The sequence below is a fragment of the Necator americanus genome, chromosome II (genome assembly GCF_031761385.1).
Source record: "Necator americanus strain Aroian chromosome II, whole genome shotgun sequence".
Classification (NCBI taxonomy): domain Eukaryota; kingdom Metazoa; phylum Nematoda; class Chromadorea; order Rhabditida; family Ancylostomatidae; genus Necator; species Necator americanus.
Window position 1 is genome coordinate 23,929,133 of NC_087372.1, and position 27,421 is coordinate 23,956,553.

The window sequence follows — 27,421 nt, forward strand, 5'->3', positions numbered from 1 at the left end:
TGTACCAAAGTTCTATACGGGATCGGACCATCGTCTCCTCCGAGGAAGATTTTCCTTCACAAGGAGAGCAGAGAAAGCCGCCAAGTTCAGAGAGAGAAATCCCAGGACTACCATCAACTGGGATCTCTTCGCTACGCTAGCCCGCTTTTGGGAAGATTCCGCAATGGACAACATCGACGAGGAATATGACCGGCTTGTTGAACACCTTCACGACTGCGCAAAGAAGGCTGAGAGTTTTAAAACCACCAAGAGGCGCCTGTCTCTTGAAACTCTTGAGCTAATACGCCAGCATGGAGCAGCACGAGCGGCAGGGAACCAAGAACTCACGTCCGAGCTCGCAGGGCTTTGCAGAGAGGCGATAAAGGAAGACCTTAAAGAGGGAAGAGCACAAGTGTTGGCTGAAACTGCAGAGGCGGGGAAAAACATCCGCTATGCCCGTCGAGACTTCGCCAGTCGCAAGACGAGGATGATTGCTTTCCGAAACCCAAAGGGAACAGCCATTGCATCGAGAAGGGGGATGGAGAGAATCATCTATGACTTCTACTCTGATCTCTTCGACAAACATGTCTACTTGCCTCCTCACCATCTTAGGGAAGACGGACATGTTATTCCATAGGTTCTCCCGTCCGAAATACGACATGCTATCATGTCGGTAAGAAATCGTACGGCACCCGGTCCCGACAGAATAAGACCAGAACACCTGAAGAGCCTTCCGCCAGTACTCATCAACACCCTGGCGAGGCTCTTTACACGTTATCTGTCGGAATGCAAGGTTCCTAAACAGTGGAAGACCAGCAAGACCGTGTTGTTGTATAAAAAGGGAGATCCACATGACATCGGCAACTATCGCCCAATCTGCCTACTGTCCGTCATCTACAAGCTCTTTACAAGAGTAATCCTTAATAGGATTGAAAAAGTCTCGGATGAAGGACAGCCATGTGAGCAAGCAGGGTTTCGAAAAGGATTCAGCACGATTGACCACATTCACACTGTTTCGAAACTCATCGAGGTATCACGAGAGTACAAGATGCCGATCTGTCTCAGCTTCATCGACTTAAAGAAGGCCTTCGACTCAGTTGAGATGGACGCGGTCATGGAAGCTTTGGATAACCAAGGCGTCCCTACTCAGTACATAAAGGTACTTCGAGAGTTGTACAGTAACTTCACGGCCGGAATTTCGTTATTCTACAAGAATATCATCATTGACGTGAAGAGGGGGGTCCGACAGGGTGATACAATCTCACCCAAAACATTCACAGCCACCTTAGAGAACGCAATGCGAAAGTTGGAATGGGACGACATGGGAGTGAAGGTTGATGGTCGGCAGCTACACCATTTGCGCTTTGCTGATGACATCGTACTGATAACACCTAGCATCAGCCAAGCGGAACGAATGCTGACCGAATTTGACGAAACATGTGGATGCATCGGTCTTCAGCTGAATCTACAAAAGGCGATGTTCATGCGTAACGGATGGGTCTCGGATGACCCATCCACGCTCAACGGAACGGACATATCCGAATGCACCAGCTTATTTGGGTCGGGAACTGAACATGATGAACGACCTGACCTCCAAGCTGGACAGGAGGAAACGAGCGGCTTGGGCAGCGTGTAAGAGCATCGAGGATGTAGTGAAGGACACCAGGAACACCCGGCTCCGTGCTCACTTTTCAACATCACAGTATTTCTTGCTTTGGCCTATGCTTCAAAAACCTGGGCACTTCGCAAGAAAATGCGGTGAGCGTCATTGAACGCTCAATCGAAAGAGTGATGCTAGGAATATCCCGCTTCACGCAAGTGAGGGACGGGATTCGAAGTTTTGTCCTACGCCAACTACTGCAAAATAAGGTGGGCCGGACACGTGATGCGCTTTAACGACAACCGTCGGACCGGAGCCTTGAGCGACTGGGTTCCCGCGATATTAAGCGCACTACAGGAAGACCGCCGACCCAATGGTCAGATTTCTTCACGAAGTCCTCCAAAGAAAAATATGATGCTCTTCGTGTCCCACGCGAAAGGAGGAACCACTGGGCTACTCTGGCATGCGATCGGGACAAATGGAAGAATTACTGGCGCCCGCTCGACCAGTTCGAAGATCAACGGGAGTCAAGGTGATCAAGGTGATACTGGATATTAGTATAAAGTGTCGGAAGTAAAACAAAAATATATAATATAATATAGACACTATTGATAGCTCACTGTAAGGATTAGAAGTAAGTCGGTACATATGTGCACATGTAAACTGGAAAGATGAGGAAGCTCTCAACGTGTATTCGACGACGCGGTTCTTTTTCTGACAGTGATTGCAAACGGTTGAGAGTTTGATTCCCGTGGAAATTTTTCCATTTTTGTAAAATGGAAAAACAGCTAACACCGACGAAGATCACATTCAAAAAGCATTTTCTCACAGTTTTCTACTTCCTACACACAATTTCCCTCATTGACAGCGATTGCAGACAATGAATAGTTCAATCCTCTTGATTTTTGCAAAACCGAAAAAAATTTTTTGAGACGAGCATTTCACCAGGAATTTTTCTGGAATTGTATTTAGAGCACCATTTAGAGATTACCGACTAGAACCAGGCCCTGATTGGAAATCACTGTTGGACTGGTCGGATTTTAGTAGCTTGAAATATAATAAATGTGAATAATGGACTGCAGAAGAGAAAGAGGAAGATAAAGGTGGCTTTTTCCGTAAAGGAAGATCTGCGCTATAAAATGAATAAGATATCTTTTTCAGGGACCCTCTGGTTCTTTTGAAAGCTTGTTGAGAAATTTAGCATTTTTCTCAACTTGCAAAATTGGGGATTTTTCTCAACTAGGTTTCAAAGAGACTAGGAAAGCTAGAAGCACCAAACTTTGCAGGAATATAGAAGAAATCTCTCTCTACAGACAGCAGCCAGTTTTATTGCATGAAATTCACTTTGAGTGTCGATATTCCGAAACTCGTGGAGTCTTCGTATTGAATTTATCCCTGATTTTATCTTTATTTTATCTTAGAAATATCTTTTCGGATATGGTAGAACCTTGCCCTCAACGGCTCCTTAAGCCAACCATTGGTACCGAATACTTGCTCCTTGATTCCTTCTCAGTATTTTCCATTTTCTCAGTGAATTAAAGAAAACAGCTTACTTAAAAGCAAGGTCGCAACGCCTTGTATAAATTACACTCTTTTTCTTGCCTTCATACTCATGACTCCTTACATTTATCCTGATCTAGATGTCCTTGATTTATTTAATATTTTTCTAAACTAGTTCCAGACCAAAAGATGTGAAATTATACCAGCAAAGTCTTCCAAAAATACTTTCTTTTTCTTCTTGCTCTCTTTATTTTTTCTTCTCTGCTGACAAGCCTTTTATTCACTTGACTTAATCGGCGGACTGATGTCATCGCCTGACGCGATTACCCGCATCTTCGCCGAGGTCTGCCGTCCTTGAACACAGCTCTGCCCCACCTTCTCGATCTTATGCGAGAGCTTGCACAGAATCAATCCATTCGTCGCTATTCCACATTCTGCGAAACCTTACGTCTCGCCTGAACTGCTTATCCACGCCGAGTGCCCTCAGGTCCTCTTTCACCACCTCAGTCCAGAACTTCCGTTTTCGGCCAGGTGGCTTCTTCCAGCTCGAACCCGACGAACTCTTCAGAACTCGTTGGACAAGGCGATCTGCAGGTCTCCTTAATATATGACCAAAGAAGCGAAGACGATTTACTTTAGCCGCTTTCGATGGCGGTGCAAGATGTTGGTATCTTCCACGTGTCCAGGTAACAGAACTCATCGACGAGTTCTATCGGTTGTCCGTCCACTCTGATTCCCGTTCGTGGTCTCGAAGGGATCCACATCTGCTTGCATTTATCAGGGCGTAGGCGTAGTCCATAGGCTGAAGCCAGCTTCGATACAAGGTTGACAACATGTTGAAGTTTCGTATTGCTTTCCGCGAATATAAAGACATCGTCGGCGTACTCGAGATCGGTCAAGGGGCACCATGATGGTGCTAGAATGATATCGGCAGGACACTGATCTACTGTTTTTCGCATAATGTCGTCGATGGCGAAGTTGAACGAGAAGAGTCCAGCCACAGTCCCCTTGTCTTACTCCAGTTGCCACCTCGAACGGTGTTGTACATCCGGATGATGTTCGAACTGCAGCAGTTGTTCGTTGATTCATGTCATCAAGCAAGCGAACGAACTTTCCTGGTACTCCATCGGCGCGGAGCGAGTTGAGAAGACTGCCTCGGTGAGAAGAGTCGAACGCAGCTTCAAAATCCAGAAGCGCTAGTTGCATTGGCTTCGAATACTGCTGCCAGATTTCGATCACTCCTTTGACGATGAAAACCTGGTCAATCGTAGATCGGCCAAGACGAAAGCCAGCTTGCTCGTCGCGGGTTGTTTCTTCGCGATGTTTAATAAGTTGGTTCTGGATAATGCGCTCCAATGCCTTGTACATAACACGCAGCAAAGAGATTCCTCGATAATTTCTAGAGTCCGTACGGATAACTTCTTGTGGAGGGGCTGACAAACCCTACGACCTTCAATCTCCGACACTCCTCTTACGACCCCCGTTGAGAAATTCTCAACGCTTGACCCTGCTCGAGAGAGACAAAGAGGTATACGCGTCGCATCTCGAACGGTCGTGGTTATTCATTGTACTCCGGTGATTTTAAACTGTCTTTCCTGATGGAGACGTTTTGTTATCCATGATGAAATATCTGCTGAACGGAAGACGAGACCGGGGATTTTTCCAGCAGTTCTACTCATTCAGAAGCCTGTGCGTAACTTTTAAGTTCAAACTGCTATCTCTTTTGAAAAAGCTTGAAAGATGACCAGAGGTGCGGGCGGTCTACAAACCAATCAACAATCAAATTGAAAAAACACAAATAAGCCGAGCGAAGAAGAAGTGCACATTCGTTACCAAAGTGAAGGAGTAGAAGAGAGAGCTGGTGAGGGTCAACGAACGAAAGTTAGTCAACAGCAAGTACATTTCGCTCAACTGCTCGTGTGTTTCTTGGAAATATAGGCCTAACTGACATTCACAGGAAGCAATATGTGCGAACATTTCGAAACATTGCAAAGAGTGTACATCTCCTATGCGAGTTTTAATGAAATGTTTTTTTTCCCGAAAAGCTTAGAAAACCAAAAAGATAGAATATGTGTTCATTAACCACTACAACTCCGGAATGATGTACCACAAATTGCCGGAAGGTATGACTGCAAAAACCGTCTCTCTTGGATAGTGGATGTTTTCTTAATGCAAAGGTTATAAATTCTTGATTATTCTTCTTACTAGTAGGAAAAAAACGTAATTATAAGCATCATAAACTACTTGTGTCGAGGGGTACGATTTGGCGTCGCACTCACGGTGAACCCAGGTAACGAAAACTGGGAAGGGAGGGCATTGGGTTTTCACAGAGTATCGCAGCGCAGTGAAACTGCGCCATGAACCGGAAGGCAACACATCAGGGAAGTAGAGCACCCGTTTTCGTCTTTTCCGCAATGGATCCTGGCTTGCTTGGAAACTTTGTAGCCGCCATCAGAGGACAGCCAAAGCCTCCTGGATTTTGCTTGTGACGTACTCTGCGCAGGGAAACACACCGGTACCTCGAGTTCGCCAATTGAAAGGGTAATGATGAACTCGGTAACCACCTTTCTACGAGAAAAACTATGAAGCAATCAGCACAATCAAAAAACCAGGGAAATATTGTCGAAAACGAGGAAAGATCTCCGACGATTCTGTCATCACTGACATCGTGATATCGATTGTCATCACCGATATCGATTGCCGTTTTATTGATCTTGGAGGTGAATGACATTGCTGAGTATGAAACGGGTCGGAGCGAGCCTCATTTCCTTTGGAGCCATCGTAATGAAGCACACACGAAGGATTAGAATTCGGTGAGAAATTGTTTTGACCAGATGATGTCTATAGATTTGTTGTATGAAGAGCAGGAATTGAAAAATTATACAAAAAAGTTAGCTCAGTTTTTGCTTCGTGAATGAAATCGTGAATGAAGTTTCGCTTTCAAATTGTTTGTGCGGCTTAAACATTTCAGGCAAATCGAGAAAAAAGAGGAAAAGCGTTGTTGGATATCATTAGAGGGCAATTTAAATATTATTCATCCATTAGTTAAGCTCTCAAAACTCTAAAAAAAGATAACTGGTGCTTGAGGAGCCGCGGATTCAAATATTGAAAAATTGGTGCTGCGTTTGTCTTCTTATCTCCAACAGAATTAAAGCGATGGGATAGAAAAGATTATCATACGTTTGACCTTTCGGTTAGCGATTTTTCTTCTACGAAAAATGTTATAGATTGTCTCTAAGCGAAGAACAATAGGTAAACAAGAATTTGTGTGATCTAATTGATATTGGTGTTTGTTGTTTCAATTACTTAAATTTTTTTGGATCTAGAAAGGAGGTCTTTTTTCTACTTTGCTTTTCTTGAGCTTTTCTTCCGAGCAGTTTTCGGAAGAGTCGTCACGAAAGATTCCACAAACAGAGAAGGTTTTGATTGTAACACAATATCTAATTGACTTAGAATGCAAAATCAAAATCAAATTTGCTGACAACCACAAATGTGGCAATACTACGACCTGCAAAATTAAAGCAACATACTATGATATTAGACACGGTATTAAACAGGAAATTTGTTCGAGATCGAAAATGAAGACTAGGAAATTTTTAAGAGCTCATCACTCTGTGGTGGAAGGGTTTACGAATGTGCAATGTTCCAGGCTCGAAGTAATGAACTAAAAGATTTTTTTGTTTCAAATATCCTTTCTAACCGTTGCTGCGGTTAGAGAGGATATTTGAATGCTGGTATGCCCCTATCAAAGCCGCTAACGTCGCTGCAACTTATCGCAACAGAAAAAGCGGGTTAACCTGGAAAGTGCAAGCGAAGTACATTTTGGCGGATGATCGACACTTACATGTTTAACCCATTGGCGACTTTTCGGTTTTCTGCGTATATGGTGCGTGGGACGAGCTAATCGACTTATTGCGAACTATATTTGTATTATTTATGAGACAATAGACTCATTAAGTGCAAAAAAAGTTTGAGGATTTAGGAAGTCTTAAGAAATAACCGTTGATGACTTCTTGTAGAAGATTTGGGTCCTCTTCGCCCCTTTATCCCTTTATCACCCCGAAAGGAAAACAAACACAGAAGAAAAAAGATAGCTCATGTCTTAATACTCGAAATACCACCATAAAAACTACAACTTTGCAGAAAATGCGCAGAAACTTTACCTAGGTAGCGAATCGAAACCATCTTGATAAATAACGTGCAAAGCTCCTTCACTGGCGAATCGTTCACGGATATCCTTCCACGGCCTCACGTCTCCCAAGTATAGTTGTTCCAGAAGTGATAGAGGGCGCTGGAATGGTCAGTGATCTTCGAAAACTCTGAAGATCTTCTCAGAAACTTCAGTTATCAACGCAATTCTGAAAAGTAGCAGAACAACCCCGTGTATAGTTTACCTCAATTCTTAGGTATTATTTTCTTCTCATTTCTGTTCGGAAATAGAGCTATCTTTTTTCACGATGCAAAACATCGACTACATATAGTGAAGAAAAAATTCAGTTGACCTGATTCAGATGAGTAAGTGATTGAGCAAGCGGAGAAGTTGTTTTGAGCACTTCATCTGACATTTGAGCATAGGGCAGCGTAACAGCTGAAAAAAAACTGGCAGATACAAGACAGGAAGTTCTTATAAAAATCCATAGATCCGAAACTCACTATACAGTCTATCGACTAGTCGCACTTCAGCGATATTGTCGAAAAGAGCACCTTCTGAGAAGGCATAAACTACGTCCACGAAACGTTCCAGTGAGCACGAGTAGAGCAAGGCAGATGCGTAGCGGTGCCAGCCGGCTCGTTCGCAGCTCGAGTCTAACTGGAAAGTGACTGATGACTTTCACCTAGCCATTTACGCCCCATCTCAGAGCTCATAGGAAATGTGCATACTATGGGGTCTCTCAAACAGGGCACCTTATTTTTCTTTACTCCTCAATAACACAATGTCTGCTTGAGACATTGGAATGGCACATTTATTTCGGACGAGCAAAACTACTTGGAAACACAAGTAGCCAGCAACAAGGTAGGATTTCCTCTCGAAAAATGTCGCACTGTGCTCGCACTGAGCGAAAACGTTGTTCAGTTATTAGTTATCACGAAGGTGCAAAATATGAGCCCGAGTAGAGGTACCTGCAGACTTTAAAATTTTGTTGTTGCTTCTATAACTGAGAGCCACAGAAAAACATTCGCAACAGACATCCATATGGCAGGAGTAGCGCAGTGTGAAGAGGATTGCGATCTCGGTGGATCAAAACCGCTCCCTGCAGATATCTGCGCCATATTTGTGTGTGTGTGTGTGTGTGTGTGTGTGTGTGTGTGTGTGTGTGTGTGTGTGTGTGTGTGTGTGTGTGTGTGTGTGTGTGTGTGTGTGTGTGTGTGTTTGGCGCATCTCGAAAAAAAAAACTGATCAAGCCCAGAGGTTTATCCTTCATCTTCTTATTACATTGAAAGAAGAAGAAAGTGAAGGTGGTAAGAATGAGCACAGCTTTCAACCCAAAAAATCGTTGGATGAAGTGCTTTGATTTTGTGCTCCGATAAGGGCTTCAATATAATAGGCTAGAAAATAAAAATGTAAGCTAGTAAATGCTTTGCCGAGAAAACCTGGAGAGAAAAAGATTAGGGGTGCCCATCTGGAAAATAGAAAAGAGAACTCTCCTGCTTGAATCAGACTAATCCATTTATTTCTTCGAAAAAAAGAACTGATTAGCGGAGTTAAAAGCAGTGAAGGATAGATTCCAATTATTTGAGGCAAATTTGACAAGCACCTGTTTTATTAACTTTACTTATTATTTCTTAAAATCTAATTTATTAAGGAAGCAGGAACACTATTTGTACTGCAACTAGGAACCTCAAAACTTTACGCGATCTCAGACATCGGAATTTTCCAGGTATTAATTGAACCTACGCTTTCCTTTCCCCTATACCTACACAAGAAACATATTTCCAAGTCGAAATGATTGAATGAAAACAATGATAAAAATGAAAGTTTTCACGAATTCGCTCGGGTATCCCGTGATTTTGCTGACTAAATCTTCCTAGGCAACTGCGAAGATAACCAGAGTCTCTATATTGTTTATGGAAGTTAGTTTTCAATCGAAAAACACATTAAAACTCCTTAAAACTTGAATGATGAAGTAATTGCGATTTTTGTGGCATTACTTCTCAGCTTCCTACCTCGATAAGTCAACTGTGTCGATGTTCAAATCCAACACGCCTACGAGTGAAGTTTGGTTGAAAAATTTTTAAACGTAAAATCAAAAGTAAATAAAGAGCTCTGCCACGGTCAATCCATCAGGCGTGCGCCCATTGAGGTTCGTAAATGCGCATGCGGGGCATACGAGGACATGTGGATTCAACCAATAGATTCAGTGTTTTTATCTAACCAGACAACTCTAGTGCCAACTTATCTATCCTACCGATTGCTCTTGTGTCACTGTGGAACTTTTTCTCACTGCAACAACACTTGTTAAAAATATTTTCAAAAGTTGAGTTTAATTTGCTAACATTGCTTTTTCGTTACCTAACTAGCGCTCGGAAAAATGGGGATTACGGAGTAAAACGTACAAAAACACTGCAATAAGGCACTGAATTTCCGCTACTACTTCCCGTGCCAACGTTTTGCATTATCGCTGAGCGTTCAGCGACAAAAAACACTCGGTTGTCGGAAGAGCTCGGCGGTTCAATGCTGCCTTTGACGAAACGCCACTGCGAAGTCCTTAGCGGCTGGAAAGAAAGCAAACCAATTCCGAATTCAACAGAACAAAAGGAGGCGATGTTGAGAAAAATGTATGGCGAACCTCTGACTTTTCCGTCGTCACTTCTGTGCGTTCGTTTCGGTAAAGCACGAAACGGTTGGTGCCAGCATTGAGCTGTGGATCGCTGGAGTAGCGGGAAAGGGCGGACGCGGAGGGTAAGGATGCAATGGATCTCGTTGTGCTGTAATCATCAGGATCGTTCATCGCATTCAGTTGACACCTCACAATCAGGGTTAAGGTTCACTCCGGCGCCCTCTTGGATCTCACCGTACTTCTCGGCAACTCTGAGTCTATGAATCCAAATATCATTTTTTCAAGGTTTTTTGTGACTTGCGAAAACAGGGGGCCAGTGACTACAATTACTCACACAATTTGCCGACAAACGAGCATCATTCCATCCACGTCGGCGTTCCTGAGAAAATTCCCCAGAAAGGCGGCAAGTTTCCGCCTTCGGGCCGCCTCGACCACCGAGGAGACGAGCGACCACACGAGTACGATCATGTTCTCATCCTGCAGTGGCCAAATCTGTTTAAAGAAACACAAAATAAAATTTCAAGCTACAGATGGATTAATGATGTTTGAAATGATGGTGGACAGAAAAGAAAACAACCAAGCAATGTTGCTACACACGGAAAATATTGAAATGATGAAAATCCTGTGAGAGAAGGACGAGGTTTGGTTTCTGTTTTTGCGAGTTTTCTTCTGCTATGAAATATCTCGTAAAGTGCAAAATGTTGTGCACAACGCATGAAGAGCAACGAAATCTTATAACTGAAAGTATGAGGTCTTTTAGAGCATAAAAATAGTACATTTTCATAGTCTGGTATTGCAGGTTCTACTTGAAGGACTGAAGTTTGTAGTTCTGAGAGCTTAGATGGAAAAGGAGAAGAAACGCTTCGATTTGATTTCAGTGATCAAAAAAGCAAAACATTATTTCGCAAGGAAATTCCCTTGGAATCCTTGTCATCTCACAGCAACGACGCAGGAAAGACGGGCGGGTAAGCGGAATTGAAATCGCTGCTATCTTTTCTTTCTATTTGCGCTGCATCATGGCAATACTTCAAATAAACAAATAATTAGAAGGCAGATTATTAGGACATACTGTAAATTCGCACGAGATAAAATGACATAATCGTTGCAAAGAAAAAAATGATCCTCTTTCAATCAATTTCTCTTTCATTTTTATGAATTTATTTCACAGAACTTAGAAAAACTAGATAAGAACTACCTGGCCTCACTAGTAACGGAACGTTAATTCTAAAACAGAGTCCCTGGCGAAGTTGATTCAGTAGAAATAAAACTTTAGGATAATCTTTTTTAAAAATCTGAGTAAAAACTCACGAAGTCAGAGGGAACAAGAAAATAGGTGAACAAGAAAAGGAACACTTCGGTGAAGCGGTACAATTAGCGAAGCGACCCGCTCGTGTCCGCAGTCCAAATTCTGGAGCGTTTCTCAGACTTTTCGTACGTTTTAACCTGTGTACTGCTTTAATCTGTGCTCTTCTACATGTTTTCAAATACACTTTTACCAGCCGTGAGAGCAAGTCAAATGAAGTTGACAAGTGATGGAGAAAAGCAACAGCGAGGAAAATGCCTAGAAAAAGGAAATTACGAATGAGTACTGTGCCATTTATGAGCATATTTATCGACAGGAGGCGAAGAATTCATAGGTTGAAGCGAATGTTTTCGCTGAAGCGCCACGTGGATGCTCGTCCGAATGAATGAATACGACGCATAGTTGATCAATCGAGATTTTGTCATTCGAGGTAATATTGGCTAAAATATAGATGGAAACGGAAAAATAGGAGTGAACAAACGGAACCAGCGAAAAAAGTGTCGAAAACCAAGAATCTCAGCTGAATTGAGAAACCCGCTTATCTGGGGACAATTCCAATCCGCCCATATCATACATTTTTTAACAGTATTTGCTCTGAGTTTCCAGAGTTCCGAGTTTTTGGAACGCAACTGTAGGAGAGAATGGACATCCATGTTTAAGGTATTAAATATAAATATATTTAGATCTCTGTGTGGTCTCAGAGCCACAATCGAATTTCTCAAAGCAGATTGAAATCACTGCCCATATCACGGACCGCCGAAAAACAGCTTTCACAGTACTTTTGGTTACCCAATGATGACGAACTCGAAAATCGCGGAAGTCTCTGGATTGGTTGTTTATGGTTAATCGCTCGCTTTAGCTCTAGCACACTTTTATCGGTCATGGATAGTATATAGTAGGAGCAAGCATTTTCCACCTCTACATATTCCTGGATTATAGACCTACGGAGGGAGAATCGTTCACCAAGTCTTCTCTTCTTGAAATCTCAGCATTAGAAAGTGTATTTATGTTTTCTTGTTATGCCAACGAGGTTTAGGTGAAACGTTGTTATTGGCCTGACGTTTCGACAAACTCTTCAAAAATAATAAATTTATCGTTAAGCCAATAATAAAGTTATAATGCAATGAGTGCTCATCAATTACATTGACTTCTTGCCGTTCCTAACACTCTGTGAGCTACAAGATTGTCCCACAAGCAGTTCCTTATCGTTATCCAGACATCAGTACTCAAGGGTACTGCACAGTGCGTGGATCTCATTCGCCTTGGCGACAATCTATTAGAATGGTTGGTGGATGTGGTTCGCCATTCCCGCTAGTCGGTAGGGCTGGTTAATTTGTTTTCTTTTTGAAGATCTTGGTGTACTTAGAACCATATTTAGGCTTGGCAACGGGAGAGGAAGCGTTTGCTGGGATACGCATGGCATCAAAGACCTCGAACCATTTTCAGGCGTTTGACAGAGACGAGTTTGTCGAAACATCACGCCGATAGTAACATTTCGGCTAAACTTCGTTGCAATGACAAGAAAACATAAACTATTCAAGTATTTTTGTGCTTTCACCATAACTTCGTTCTAACTCAACCTCCAAGCGCTGTCGCCATTTCCATTGAAACTCATTTCACTCGTCTTTCCTCTCTTTCTTTTTCATCCGCTAGAGTTGCGACATAACTTGCGAGTTAATTTTAGTTTTTTATTGCTTATATATGCTTATGCTTATGCTTTATGCTTATATTGCTACTGACTCGAACAATTTAGTACTCTGATAAAGTGGAAAAATACAAAGTTTTTAAAGCTTATTGTATTTCCTCGTGGGGTGCTAAGGGTAGCTCAAGTATTCTAGTGAGTCTCTAATCCAAGTTAATACTCTGAGGTAAATTTCTAAGCGAAGCTTCGTGGTAATTAAAATGAATGACCTCGCATGCAGTATACGGAACGTTGTAATCTCGTGTCTCACCGTATTCAACCACACTGATACCATAATCTAGGAAGGATAAAAATTAAGCTCATCTGTGGGGGCCATTGAAATGCTCAGTAATTGAAGCCTTCTGCAGCCTTTCTATGGACAATAATAGTCTGGTTTTTTCAGATGACTACGTAGTAATTGAGATTTATGAACGTTTGTCTGGCTTATAGATTATCTTACCAGAGCTACTCGATGTATCGTGATACCATAATCTAGGAAGGATAGAAATTAAGCTCATCTGTGGGGGCCATTGAAATGCTCAGTAATTGATGCCGTGTCTGCGTTTTATCTTCGTGAACATTTCCGGTCCTCATTTATCAACGCCAAAAGGATGTTTGAAACGGCCCAGAGCAGTTTTAAAGCATCGACCATGCAGTCAAGGATGAACCACACATTCCAACGTCCGTTATCCGTTATGAGAAAACAGCAAAAAATGGCGCATCCTAAGCAGATTGGTCAACGCCAGACCCTTTATCCTTCGCCTTTTTGTGCAACGTTGCGGTCCAAATTTCAGTGCAAAAAACTTGTGTTTAAGAAAGCCGAAAAAAATTCGACGAGTGTCACACATTGCTTAAACAAAAGCCCTAATTGCAAGTAACTCTATTAGTTATCCAGGTCGAGCTTTTGCAAAATTCTATGGACTCCATTTCGAACTTTGAAAGCTTAGAAACCCACGCTCCTTTTCCCGTTTTCCAATTTTTCCTTAAGAATGAGTTCTCTGAGATAATTTGGCGTAAAAAATGAAAAGAGTTTTGTGGTAATGAATGGTTAGAACATGAAGATGTGAAATATGGAAAATACTATGATAATGTTGAAAATAATATTCTAACATTGGAAGTTCCTAAGAAAGCTGGAAAACATTCCAAAATATCTTTCTAGGAAAGGAGGCATGGATTTTAAAGATTTCAGTGATGTAGTTGTAGTCCTCAAAAGAATCAGTGCAGTATTTAATAGAACCGGCAGAACGAAGGTTAAGACTTTCACGCCATGCTAGAAAGACCCTAGCGAAAGCTATGAGTTTTCATAGATTTGAATGTGAAAAATAGTCTATATTAGAATTTGAGAAAACATTTGAAGACAATTAGAAGATGCAAAGTTCTTCTTCTGCCCTTAAAGCATTGCGTGTGAGTTTTCTATGCTGTTACTGAGAATTCAGGGAGGGGATTCAGACATGTACGCTGAGGATGAAAATTTTAGAGATCTGAATTCTAAAACGGCCGAGATCTTTCTTACTGATGAGGCGACTTAAACGATTTGGAAATCTTGTGCTCATCCGGCTTTTTGCTCTGACTAGAAAAAAGTCATCATTCTTTCCAAAGAGCTCAGGCAGATTGGGGCTTCGAACGACTTTTTTGTGTTGGTAAAATATAGAAAGGTTGTTAGTGGCATTTTTAATCGCTTGAGGTGGCGTTCCATAAACAGCAAAATCTAGGACAGTTTAGTATAAGATTTTTTCAGCACATGTAAAGAACTTATAAGTATTACATGTTATTCGTTGCTTCAAAGTTCGTGGTTTTGAAGCATTAGAGATACTAAGTAACGTTGGACCTTCATACAAATATGTACATATGTAAAGAGGTACATATAGTATATGTAGTATATATATATATATATATATTGCATGTTGGGGCCGCGTATACGAGTCTGATTGCTACCTGCAGGTGGTGGCCCTGCTCTAACTAAACGCAATCAGGCGTTCGAGTGTACGCATTGGGAATGTACGAGCTATATAACCTGCACTGTTATACGGCGAAAGCTTCCCATACATTGCAAAAAGGTGCTGTCGTCCAGCACACCGCCAAAGCCCATAACCTGAAAGGTCAACTGCCTGAAGGGAGCATGGAATCTTTGGCAACAACCATTCGTTTCGTCACGCTGAACTGCCGAACACTATCGAGCGAACTCCAACAAGCCGCTCTATCCAGACTTCTGCGATATCTCTGTGTGCCTTTTGCTGCACTGCAGGAAACACGCATGAGAGATCGGCCCGTCATCAGCATCGAAAACTACAACATATACTGCGGCGATGCTGATTAGAACAGAGTAGGTGGCTGCGCGATAGGTGTGAGGAACGATTAAAAAATCTGGTGGAGGAATTTGGCACAACGTCGTCTAGATGCGCCTTTTTACGACTGCGGAATCGCAGAGGACGTAAACTCTGGATCGTAAGTGCTCACGCACCTACGGAAACCGCTGAAGACAACAGTAAGGACGCCTTTTATGACGAACTCAATGCGTTGATGTCTAAAATACCAAGCCAGCAGGTGGTCATTGTCGGAGTCGACGCAAATGCTAAGATGGGACTCGAAAAGCAATCCGATGTGCTAGGAAAATGGTACTATGCAGCGGAGCGCACGTCGGACAACGGTGACTGTCTGGTCGACTTGTGCGAACAGACGGGCCTCATCATCGCGTTCACGTTTAAGAGGAATCATCGACGCCATCAGCTCACGTGGCAGGGGTCCACCCTTTTAACGCCTGAAGTGCAGCACAAGCGGAAGATGAGGACTCTTAAGCATTAGCTCGAGTATGTTCTGGCGAGAAACATTCCTCAGTCAGATACCCGGAAATCTAGAGCTGTTTGGGGCGCGTTCGACTCTGACCACCGTCCACTTCTTCTCAGCTTCAAGATACGATTCCACAGGAGAAACCGAGGAGTTCCTCTTCAACCGAAAATCGACATGGCAGGTCTGAAAGATGATGAATGCAGAAGTAAATTCCGCCAACATGTGTCTATTCATGTCGAAGTACGGACTAGGAAGAAGCTTAACGATGCGGATTCCTTCATAAAGTGCATCCTAGACGCTGCAAGGGAAACACTCCCGGTTCTACTGCAGCGGAAGAAGTTTGCCTTTGCATCTGTGGAAACAAAATCCACATACAATTCTGTATGTGTCGCGCGCAGCGCTGGTGACTTCAACCAGGAAACGCGTCTTAGAAGGAAGCTGCGTCGTCAACTGCAACAAGACCGCGATAACGAGTGGACGTCAAGAGCGATGGAGTTTGAGAAGGCGTGGGAGGACAGGAACCCGCGGAAAGCCCACGCTCTACTAAAACAGTATAGCGGCAAAATGAAAAGATGTTCCCCTGTCCTCAACACTGCCAATGGGGTAGCTATCGGTGAAGCAACCCTTCCAATTTGGAAGGAACACTTCAAGACCTTGCTGAACCAGCTAGCACCATCAGCTCCCGAACTCGAACACGTTCATAGACCGACGTATGCAGTTAACGAGGGGCCACCGACCGAGTCGGAGGTCCTGGTCTGTATTCAAAAAATGAAAAATGGAAAATCTGGTGGAGACGACGGGATTAGCGCAGAAATGCTAAAATATCTTCCTCTGTCTGAGATCCGTGAGATGACAAAGATCATCCGTTCAATATGGATAGACGAAAGGATACCTGATTCGTGGAGACACGCTATTATAATTCCCCTCCACAAGAAGTTATCCGTCACGGACCCCAGGAATTATCGAGGAATCTCTTTGCTGCGTGTTATGTACAAGGTATTGGAACGCATTATCCTGGACCGACTCATTAAACATCGCGAAGAAACAATGCGTGACAAGCAAGCTGGCTTTCGTCCTGGCCGATCTACGATTGACCAGGTGTTCATAGTCAAAGGAGTGATCGAAATCTGGCAGCGGTTTTCGAAGCCAATGCAATTTGAGTTTCTAAGCCGCATTCGACTCTCCTCACCGAGGCCGTCTTCTCAACGCGTTCCGCGCCGATGGAGTACCGGGAAAGTTGGTTCGCTTGCTTGATGACATGATTCAACGAACAACTGCTGCAGTTCGAACATCACCCCGATGTACAACACCGTTCGAGGTGGTAACTGGAGTAAGACAAGGGGCAGTGGCAGGACCTTTCAATTTCGCAATCAACGACACTATGCGAAGAACAGTCGACCAGTGTCCTGCCGACATTGTCTTAGCACCATCAGGGTGCCCCTTGACTGACCTCGAGGACGCCGACGATGTCGTTATATTCGCGGAAAACAGTACGAAGCTGGCTGCAGCCCATGGACTACGCCTACGCCCTGATAAATGCAAGCAGATGTGGATCTCTTCGAGACCACGAACGGGAATAAGGGTGGACGGACAACCGATAGAACTCGTCGATGAGCTCTGTTACCTAGGCCGTACGCTGAAGAACAATGGCAGCTACGAGAGAGATGTTCAGCAAAGATGCGCTAAGGCCACTTCTGCATTTAACTCCTTAACGAAATGCCTGTGGTCGACCCCCATCACCAATGAAGTCAAGCTGCAAGTCTACCTATCCGCAATTCGCCCATCATGATGTACGGATCGGAGACTTGGGCAGCACCATCAACGGTTATGGAGAGGCTTGACTGCACGGAACGAAAGCTGCTTAGACGGCTACTTGGCTACTTTTTGGCCTAGGGTATATCACAATGAGAATCTTTACGCAGAAATTGATGTGGTATACCGGCGGATGACACGTGGAAGACATCAACATCTCGCAACGCCTTCGAAAGCGGCTAAAGTAAATCGTCTTCGCTTCTTTGGTCATATATTAAGGAGACCGGCAGATCGCCTTGTCCAATGAGTTCTGAGGAGTTCGTCGGGTTCGAGCTGGAAGAAGCCACCTGGCCGAAAACGGAAGTTCTGGACTGAGGTGGTGAAAGAGGACCTGAGGACGCTCGGCGTGGATAGGCAGTTCAGGCGAGACGTAAGGTTCCGCAGAATATGGAATAGCGACGAATGGATTGATTCTGTGCAAGCTTTCGCAGAAGATCGAGAAGGTTGGGCAGAGCTGTGTTCAAGGACGGAACACCTCGGCGAAGATGCGGGTAATCGCGCCAGGCGATGACATCAGCCCGCCGATTAAGTAAGTAAGTCATATTGCATGTAACTCGTTATATGAAGTTCCTCTTTTCGGAATTCCAAAACGCACTGACTGGAGAAGCAAATATCAGGGGAGACAAATTAAATGTTCCTCTTTTTGCTGAAATTCGATGTCCTGTGTGAAGAATGTGAAAAAGACAGCTGTTTTCCGCCCTACCTAGATCATCTCAGACGTAAACATTTCAGATTAAAACAAAGGAGGAGTGTAACTTTACATAGAATTTCAGAATTACCTTTTCTTGCAGAACCCAAAAAGCTTAGAAATTGTATCTTATTACTCTTTTCCAGACATTATCTTTTGTGATGACTTTTTTCTGCAAGTTCGACGGATGTATTTAAAAATAACAACAACCTCTTTAAATTCCGTTGAGAGAAAACATGTAATGATGTTAAAAGGTGTAGTTTGATTACGACAAAAACAATGAAGTTCGTTATGCGTTTGAGCTTAGCCTACTGTTCAGTTACGAGGCAGTGAGACGGCTCTAGTGGCGCCGAATTGGCAGGCGCGCTACAGATAGCTGGTTTGGTACATATCCGACAGCGCCAGATAGACATGCTGGCAGCCGAAGCCAGTGGAGGGGCTCCCACGTCGTCAGGTGGATGCGAAAAGAGGGAGAAAGAAGAATGACGTGAGTAGTCTCACGGATTCAGATTAGCGTGTTGGAGTCAGAGGGTGGTGAGACGGGTCCAACGATGTCGAAGATGTGCCACAACGCCAGAAAGGAGCAAAATTGCCTTGGAGGATAATTGGCTGGGACGAGTCTGTCGGCGGCAAAATTCAGTGGAGCACGCACCAACGCCAGAGGGCAGTAGAATGGAATGAGACGAGTTGCTTACGTTTACCCAAATGTACTTTTCCGTATGTCCACTTCTTTATACGTTACCCTCATCATGTTTCCCAGATGATTTCTTCAAAAATTAGATACACGCATGCAGACAGCTGCCTTAGCAGGACCTAGCTGTTCGCGTAATCTGACATAAGCTCTTTATCTTATCAGGATGATGATGGTGACGTTCACTTAATCTTGTCATCATTCTATGTTAGTTGTTGAGGAGAAAGTCGAGAAAAGTTTTGATGCTTCAGCGGTATGGTAGAAGGAATTTAGACGTAAAAACAAGTTTGAAAATTCTCAAAGCCCAGTACTGACACCTTTAGCAAGAAGGCTGCAAAATATTTCAACAATGCTTATTTTTCTATAAAGAGCGAGAAGTACCGTTGTTAACAGCGAAAACGGATTTAGTTCTGTGACAAAAGTTAAAGGTGCTCCTGCTGTGAATTTTCGTTGACCACTGAAGGCGAACCAACCGAACAGCACAAGGAGTCTGAGCAGGTTTTCAGGTGCAGAACCCACTATAAGTTCTTCTGTAAACGATAAAAGGAAAAAGTCGACGGCATGGGTAAATCTATTTTCAAGGTGTCAACGCGTTCATTTTCAGTAGTGAATCGCAGCGTTTAACGAACGGTTGTGTGTTCAATACAAAAAGTCTTGGGAGAAATAGTGCGGAAAAATGGGGTGAATGTACCCATCCAATTTCGATTTCGAACGATTACTTTTGCTCTAATTTATTTTTTGACCCATTGACGACGGCGCACGTTTTTGCTTGTCTGGCACGTGGGAGAAGCACGTTCTAAGACATCACGCTACCGCGTCTCAACGTTGAACCGCGTTGTCCCACGGTCACCACTTTTACCTTGTGTAGGAATTTTTACACAAACACCATCTAATTTGTATTTGTTGCAAATCGTGTTTAACAGTTTTTTATTGTTTGTTGTGCGTCTCATTGTTGAGCCGCGCCGTCGTCAAAGGGTCAAAGACATAAAGAGAACCTAGTACCACATCACATCCTCTATCATCCCTTCTTTTTCCTAAAACAATGTGACATTTTGAGAGCTTCCCTTTTAATTTCTTGATTTTTTTTAGGGAAAATAATAGATGCTCTCCATATATACGTAAGCACTATTTGTAGTGATAATTTATAGTTCTACGATTTCTTGTACTTTATAACGTTACATTATATTTCCGTCATACATTAACAATTCACAGCGGATGTGTTTTGATGTTCGACTGCGCGCTTTCTCCGCACTATAATTTTTCCTGCTTCTGCTCTAATTTATTCTCTCTTCTGAATCTCTTTTTTCTTAAATGTAAAGTAGAGCCTCATGTTCTGCTGTTTTTTTTTTTGTGAATTTGTCGTAAATCAGCCTCATGTTTCATTTTCGTTTCGCTTCGTTTCACTCCAAGCACCCAGTGGCAATTTAGGGAAAGTTTCTTTTTTGATACATGAACTTGTGGTCACGACGATGATTCCACTCGCCTGATGGTTGAGCGATATTTCGAGTTACTAAGTTATTATTTTATTTAGATGGACTACTATTAGTATTTATAGTTCTGAGTTGTTAAGTTATTATTTAAGTTCTACGACGACTAACAACAGTTTTGTTGTAAAGTATCAATAACAGAATTTTCTGGAGATTGGAAGAAATTTCGCTGATTTTTCACTCGAATAGTGATTTTACTTGGAACCAAATTAGTTCATGAAGTTCTCTTTCATTCTCAAGTTGTATCTCTAGTTTCTCATACATAACATATTTCATATTTTATTTCTACATATCTGCAACATATTCGCTAAAAGTAACGCTTTCTTTATGTAGCTGAAACTCTTTGTTGTTACAACCGTACGAGGCAATTATTTTGACACCCTCGCTGAGGGGAGCTGTGGTGAGACTCCTTCGAAATAGCATGCGCAAAAACAAATGGCACGAGCATGTCGCATAAATAGGGAATGGCAAACATAAATTACATGCTGACAGCTAGTGGATCATGGAATACTACAAAAAATTCAAAAATTAAGCAATTTATGCTTCTGTTGCACGATTTCTGGTTTGTGTAAACGAGCAATACCAATCCTATGATGACATGTAAGATAGACTTTAAAAAGATAAACATGAAGAACAATGAAGAAAATAAGTGAACAACAATGAAGAAAATAGGTGAACGACAATAAAAAAACACGAAAAAGAACGAAAGAACAGAAAGAAAGAACGTGAACAAGACAATTTACATTGTTTCTAGAAGAATGAAGCTCAACAGGAACTACTTGCTTCTTACTCGACTTAATCTGCCACGAACAGCTTTCACTCAAGAAAAGTACAGTCTTAAAAAAGTTAGCTAATAATAGCGTCTAGCTCGTAAGGCACGTAACTCCTCTTGTAACAAATGCTCATGCTCCACGGAATATATTCGAAGTGGGGACATGGGATCCCAAATTATAGCTGCTGTTGCTGCAGCGCGCTGCCGCAAGCACTGCTTCAATTTTTTTGGCGGTGCATGACACAAACGCGTGAGCAGTTCAGTCGCAACGGCCATGACATGTGGTGTAAATGCGCCCGAAGCGGCGCCGCGCAGAGCAGACCTAGCGGATCTCCTAGCGGTGGCAACCGTCAATTGCACAAGCGTTTTGTCCCGCTTCGTTTTTGAATCAGTGAAACTGATTTTCTTCTAGTCTAGATTAGTACCGCTGGATGTTTCAGAGAAATAAACTAAATAGTGGTGGATCCTAGTTTTTTCTTACTATGGTGTTTCCACTGAAGTCACATTTTCTCCTTATCTGGATGTTGTGGATACGGATGTAACATAAGCTTACTTCGAATCTTCCGTCTTTTCTTCTTAATGTCCTTGGTTCTGAATGTACGAATGGATTTGTTGTGTAATAAATAAACAAATGGGGCTGGTGTAGCGCAGCCGGTAAGAGAACCCTGTGGCCGGTACCTTGTGGTCGCAGGGTAGATAATTCGAAACCAACCTAATGCCAACTGTTTCTTCCCTCCAGGGTCGATAAATTGGTACCGGACCTGTCTGGGAGGATAAAAACACTGACTTGACACATCGGCTAGCCCCCGCAAGTCATCGTGTAGGCCCGTTACACGTTCGTAAACCTCAAACGAAAACGAATTGAAGTGAATGCGCATCCCAACCGGATTGATTAGCGCCGGACACTTTATCCTTCCCAATGAACAAACACACAACATAGAGTCAATGATCGGTGTTTTTCTCCGACTAAAATAACCATATCCAAATATTCAAAAAAACACCATAGCAGAGAAATGAACGGACCCGCGATAAAACGTAGCGGCCTCGACTTCTTCAAAAAACCTACTTGTAGGAAAGAAGTGAAATCTACATTTATTATCTACCAGTTTCGTTGTCCTACATTTTCTCCGAACTGCACGTAACTCTCCATTAATTCCTCGTAGTAGTACAGCCATACTGTATATATCTGATTTGCCTACGTCTTCGTTTTAAAAAATTATCCATGAACCTGTGGCAAAAATTGGAAATGTGTGTGTTTCCTGCTCCCATCAACCTTGCTCTCTCAGAGAATATTTCCTTCTTAAAGTGCATTACATGAAATCTCAATGATAGTCAAACATATGAAGTTCTTTTTGAAGAAAAAGAAAACTCAGAAGGTTGTTAGGAGAGGATCAAAATAGTGGGATTTGCGAAAACTATCATCACCTTACAATTGGAAGCGGTTCTTTAAGTTTTGACATAGACTTGGTACTCTCGTAATAATGTATAACTGTACAGAAAGTTTCAATTTTTCACTTTAACTGCCAGGAGACTCTGTGTTGTCGTAAGTGAAATTAAGTAACTAGATGTACTGTCTTCAACAGCAAAGTGTAGATTCTAGTATTCCTTCTCTGGTGAAAATGGTTCTAGTGCGATTCACTCTAAAAGTGAATCCATGTCATATAAAAGGTAGTGAGAAAGAGAATCAAAAAACTGTAGAGTTTCTAACAGCTACAACACCGCTACTAACTTGTGTCCCAAAATCCGTCGCAAACCGTCGGAATTCTTGGAAGTGGTCAAAATTAAATTTAGAAAAAACCACTCGAAAGTAAATGAGCTGCTGATTTCAAATATACTTCGAGAATTCACTTTTGACAAATGTGTGGCCTGAAAACGGGCAAAGATTCCTCAAGCCCCGTCATCTACTTTCACACCTCCGCAATCCTGCCATTGGCATATCCCGCGGATGCATCTCCATGGAAGGAAGGAATGTGAATAGGATCTCCGCTTATTTCTCGAAGTTGGACAAAATGGCTACTACATCCGTAATCAGGAGGTTATTTAGAGCATTTCGGTACCCCACATCATATAACTAATGGAAAACGACACAAATTGAGGAGAAATTCAGGGAAAACAGAGAAAACGAAGATGCGTGGACCATTAAAGTAAAAATCGACAGTGCTGTAGGGCACATGTCCTCGTAACGAAAGCAAGAAATAGAAATCTGGACAATTAAGAGCGGGAGTACAGCTCACATGTTATTTAACTCACAGCAAGAAAAGAAAAGAAGTTGGCTGTAGTGAAGTGCCGAGGCAAATTAGATTTAGAGACGACGTTCACTCTCTGGAATCGTGTTCTACAATATTCACTGTCGCATAAAACACTTGTATATTCAAATCGGATGAGGATTAATCTTATCCAGTCATGGAAATAGTGAAGAGACTGAAAGAAACGTATCTAGAGAACAATAGCACTGCCAATGGACATATTCGCAGGTTTAAGAAGTATTTCACATAAGTAATTTGAAATTTGGATCTTTCTAAATAAATCTATGACAAGTGGAACAAAAACGTCTGGAACACTGAAGATGAAGTTAAAGCTTGAAGTCGCTGCAGAAGACAGACAAGATCAGAACAAAATCTTTGTGAAATTCATATCAGAACTCCTAAATTCCCCCTTTGTGAATTTCTTGAAGAGGAAAGGGAGAGTTCCCCTTAAAAAAACAGAACGGTTCTCTTTAAAAGCACAGAACAACGTGAGCTCTTACTTTATTATTTTGCAAAGAACACTGTTTGACTGTTTCAGACGTTTAATTTCTCGAACTGCTCGGAACCATTTCAAAAAGTAGAACCTTTGAAACTAAGGAGAGGTGAAGATTTGCTACGATCAGCCAAAATCAGCAAAAACTAGATTCAGATGTTTGATTCGCGAAGAATGTGTTGCAGGTGTAATGCGAGTGTTCTCTAAATCTCTACTTTCGGGCAGCTTTTGATATAACTTTTGATTTTAAAGCAAGAAAAGCTGACTGCAAATTGCCTAATTCTGTTCCGGACACGCAGAATTTCCTTGCAAAGTACGAGCTGGAACCAAAAACTGAGATACGACAAATAAGTGGAAACATGACACAACCACAAAAAATGCAGCGGACGCAGGACAGTTGAAACAACTCTCAGATGCTGAATGCAGAGAACGTTAAATGGCGAGGGTGAAGCGAATCGATATGCGAGTGGAAATGAGGGAAGCGGAAGCCAAGAAAGCCATGCATTTCGGTCGACATCAGCTCTGATAGCACAGCGAAACGAGTGGGAATTTTGCGAGTGATTTCCGTCCTAGTGGACTCTTAACCGAATCAAACGGCTTCATGTAACAGCTTAAGAAGAAAGAACGAGGACACGGAACGTATGTAGGGAGAAGCACCGCTGAAACGACAAACTACCATATGTGGACCTATTCTCAGTGTGTGTAGACGGACAGAAACAACAGAAATAGCAATTCGTTACTAGTGTTCTGTGCTTTAGTAAAATTAGCCACGTGCATGTGTGCACAGAAACACTGAAGATGATGTGATTCTCCAATTATGTGGAAAGAACAGTAATTTACCGGTCGAGGGGCGAAAGATTAGGCTTTAGCGCGTTTCTTTTGACAGAAACTGCATGGCGTGTGCGACCTAATCTTGTAGGATGACCCGATCTTTTCCAGTTCCTGTGCAATCCAAATTAAGTGCCAGCATGTGATTTGGAAAAACATCTACGTGAAACGGTAGCAAGCAATTCAAAGGCATTGGAAAAAGCAGGAGATATGATTTTGATTGATCTCGGGTTAAAAGACCGCCCAGGATCAAAGTCGGCTCCCTGGCGCAGTTGACAAATTCTGACCAAAAGTGTTCTAAACCCCTAATAGAGGAACAGAAAAGTCGAAACACATTAATCTGCTGCCTACCGTACATCAAAATGCATCCGCAAATCCATATGAAATGTTCTTGATCCAGACCTAGGACTGGGTCGGTGATCGGGAGGGTAAGCCTTTGTTTAGCGTGAATTGGTCAAATAGGTCAAATACATAACCATATGAAACCCATTTACTGCTGAAAGGTAAAGAATGAAGTTGAAATTGATTTCAGGATGCGCCAACATGGATTCGAAATTCATTCGACATCAATTCAAAGTCGTTGGAGATTTTTGAACGCCTGCACAAACTGTTTGATGACTCGCGGGCCCAGGCAATGTATCAGGTCTATGTTATCATTCCATACAAAAGCACGAAACCAATTTATCGATCTCTAGCGATGAAAAGCTTATTTGTTCTGGAGCAATTCCAACCGTCGAACGTAGGGGAAGAAAGACCCTATGTTCCGTTCATAGTCAGTTTGATCAACGCTTTAAAACGGACCTTGGACAAGTCCCAATTTACATGGTTGGTTCGCTGAATTTCATTCAAACTGAACTCAACTCATCAAACTGGACTGGTAGGAGGGTGAAGTGAAGAACTCTTTCACTATCTGCTCAGCTTATGTGGCCCAATATTCTTGATAACATACAGCCTGAGTCTACCGTTGGAATTCAACTATCATTTGCTTTTATCGATTCCAACGACTTCGGAAACGAGGGTATGGATGGTCATTTAACATTGTAGTGGATCTCTTTGTTTTAAAATTTAAAAATGCCAACACCATTACCACTGTTAATACCATGAAAACGAAAACGTATGGTCGACGTTGTTTCTACTTCTCTAATAATCTGAATATCTCTTCCAATAAGATATTTTTTTGGCGAATCTTCTTCATGTTAATATCAGTGTTTTACAAAGTACATATTTAGGCGGTTCGTGAAATCAAATATTTCAATGTTCTGGCAGTTCGCTGCTTTGTAGATTTTTCAAATTGTTTTTCAATTTTTCAAAAATCTAATCTTAATGCCTTCCTCTCCTAATATTTTACCATTATCTGTGGAGAACTTGTGCCTTATGTATTTTGCATAGAAACGAAAACTACCATAGAACTAGGGGCAAACTATTTCTAATCCACAAATTTCTTGGAGCATTACGTAGCCTTCCTTTATCTAGAAATAAATAAATAAAACTTTGCTCATAGGCTCTAGAAACCAGTTATTGGAAGATGTGAGTTCAGAGTGGAGCGAGATGCACACTAACTTTAAGAGCATAATCTAGCAGCGTTCGTAAATTGAAAACCCATTTCTCCAGCATTGCTTCATCGGTCATGTCTTCTTTCGGTCCCTGCTGAAAGGCTCCTAACTTACAGTTGAAAAAAAAGCACAACCTCCAAATGTATCTGATTTGATGAACGAAACACTATCACTTTTTAGGCAAATACCTGGATTTCACTCTGGGATTGTCCTTTATAGGAGGAATACTTTCCTTTTCAACTATTTTCTACTTCAGCCCTCTGGCAGACACCCTGTGGTAGAGCCACTGAAATAAAATGATACGGGTAAACTGCGCTGAATGTTTCTCCTTTTCTTATCCGCTACGCCCTATTTCTTGATATTGTGCATGATAGTTGCTGCCTTGATATATTACAACGCTTTCCCCGTCTGAGGAAGTCGAAGACGTCAAAATGAAGGTCGCGAAATGAATTTTCTGCCGAAGCTTCACTTACAACCTATAGCGCACTCAAATCGAGCATTAACGTGTGGAGCCTAAATATCCCCTTATTGTTTATCTCAAAAAATCCTGAACGAAGCCTTCATTTTCCTTTCAGCGCCCTTTGTAATTAGAAAAACCAATTACATTGTTTTCGCGCAAACAGCAATACTACGTGAATTCGCAATAATCGCAGGATGGAACGAGGATGCAAAAACCGATGAGATATCCGAGATCGCTTCACTGCGTTCATTTTTCAGGAATTGGTAGATTGGCATCAGGTTCTGGTCCTCTGAGGAATAAAAAAACATAATTGGCCCTGTTGCAAACAGCTGTTGTGCACATTCCTTAGCACTGCGCCACGTCCGCCATCCCACTTTAAATGCCGACCTAATATTTTGTAAGAAGACAACAAGTGATTTTGAAAATCTCGTACAAGATATCACTACGTATAAACAAACTTATTTCCTCCGATATGTTGCAGCTCGACTTATAAGCGCTATCCATCAATACGCAGATCTGCCTAGATCTTCGGTTCCTGCTAGAAGTTTAAGAACTCGCAGATTTCCAGAAAAACGCTAAACTACTATATTTGAGAAAAAAATATTAAACAGCAACGTACAAGTCAGCGAAAGATTGCATATAACAGACAAAGGAGTGAAGAAACAACAAAATCAACAACAAACTAGACAACACAACAACTATGTACAGGAGTGACAACTGCACAGGCGATAATAATTCTTTGAAATCCTAAGGTTTCTAAGA

The 27,421-nt window shown here is 42.2% G+C and overlaps 8 protein-coding genes across 10 annotated transcripts; 5 read left to right on the plus strand and 3 right to left on the minus strand.

The window, feature by feature from the left end:
- Nucleotides 1-163: 163 nt before the first annotated feature.
- RB195_019231 (uncharacterized protein) lies at nucleotides 164-616 on the plus strand (the record flags this gene model as incomplete). Its single annotated transcript, XM_064186991.1, has 1 exon — nucleotides 164-616. One exon carries the CDS (start codon nucleotides 164-166, stop codon nucleotides 614-616), a length of 453 nt encoding a protein of 150 aa, XP_064042872.1.
- A 30-nt stretch (nucleotides 617-646) lies between these two features.
- RB195_019232 (uncharacterized protein) lies at nucleotides 647-1,615 on the plus strand (the record flags this gene model as incomplete). The annotated part of the gene is made up of 1 exon (XM_064186992.1): nucleotides 647-1,615. One exon carries the CDS (start codon nucleotides 647-649, stop codon nucleotides 1,613-1,615), a length of 969 nt encoding a protein of 322 aa, XP_064042873.1.
- A 1,849-nt stretch (nucleotides 1,616-3,464) lies between these two features.
- RB195_019233 (uncharacterized protein) lies at nucleotides 3,465-3,779 on the minus strand (the record flags this gene model as incomplete). The annotated part of the gene is made up of 1 exon (XM_064186993.1): nucleotides 3,465-3,779. The coding sequence occupies one exon, from the start codon at nucleotides 3,777-3,779 to the stop codon at nucleotides 3,465-3,467; it is 315 nt and encodes a 104-aa protein (XP_064042874.1).
- Nucleotides 3,780-3,856: 77 nt separating this feature from the next.
- On the minus strand, nucleotides 3,857-4,447 carry RB195_019234 (uncharacterized protein; the record flags this gene model as incomplete). The annotated part of the gene is made up of 1 exon (XM_064186994.1): nucleotides 3,857-4,447. One exon carries the CDS (start codon nucleotides 4,445-4,447, stop codon nucleotides 3,857-3,859), a length of 591 nt encoding a protein of 196 aa, XP_064042876.1.
- On the minus strand, nucleotides 3,857-10,326 carry RB195_019235 (uncharacterized protein; the record flags this gene model as incomplete). 2 transcript variants are annotated; one of them, XM_064186995.1, is made up of 7 exons in its annotated part: nucleotides 3,857-4,478; nucleotides 7,243-7,370; nucleotides 7,582-7,667; nucleotides 7,733-7,889; nucleotides 9,635-9,793; nucleotides 9,868-10,006; nucleotides 10,193-10,326. In XM_064186995.1, the coding sequence occupies 7 exons, from the start codon at nucleotides 10,324-10,326 to the stop codon at nucleotides 3,857-3,859; spliced, it is 1,425 nt and encodes a 474-aa protein (XP_064042875.1). The 2 variants fall into 2 exon arrangements, with proteins under 2 accessions (XP_064042875.1, XP_064042877.1); XM_064186996.1 differs by lacking the exon at nucleotides 3,857-4,478 and having other exon boundaries at nucleotides 7,239-7,370.
- Nucleotides 10,327-10,699: 373 nt separating this feature from the next.
- On the plus strand, nucleotides 10,700-16,883 carry RB195_019236 (uncharacterized protein; the record flags this gene model as incomplete). Of its 2 annotated transcripts, XM_064186998.1 has the most annotated exons (4): nucleotides 12,443-12,479; nucleotides 12,540-12,624; nucleotides 15,239-15,583; nucleotides 15,698-16,883. In XM_064186998.1, 4 exons carry the CDS (start codon nucleotides 12,443-12,445, stop codon nucleotides 16,881-16,883), a joined length of 1,653 nt encoding a protein of 550 aa, XP_064042879.1. The 2 variants fall into 2 exon arrangements, with proteins under 2 accessions (XP_064042878.1, XP_064042879.1); XM_064186997.1 differs by lacking the exons at nucleotides 15,239-15,583; nucleotides 15,698-16,883 and adding an exon at nucleotides 10,700-10,823 and having other exon boundaries at nucleotides 12,378-12,479; nucleotides 12,540-12,649.
- On the plus strand, nucleotides 15,804-16,883 carry RB195_019237 (uncharacterized protein; the record flags this gene model as incomplete). Its single annotated transcript, XM_064186999.1, has 1 exon — nucleotides 15,804-16,883. One exon carries the CDS (start codon nucleotides 15,804-15,806, stop codon nucleotides 16,881-16,883), a length of 1,080 nt encoding a protein of 359 aa, XP_064042880.1.
- Nucleotides 16,884-17,010: 127 nt separating this feature from the next.
- RB195_019238 (uncharacterized protein) lies at nucleotides 17,011-17,418 on the plus strand (the record flags this gene model as incomplete). Its single annotated transcript, XM_064187000.1, has 1 exon — nucleotides 17,011-17,418. One exon carries the CDS (start codon nucleotides 17,011-17,013, stop codon nucleotides 17,416-17,418), a length of 408 nt encoding a protein of 135 aa, XP_064042881.1.
- Between the last annotated feature and the right edge of the window lie 10,003 nt (nucleotides 17,419-27,421).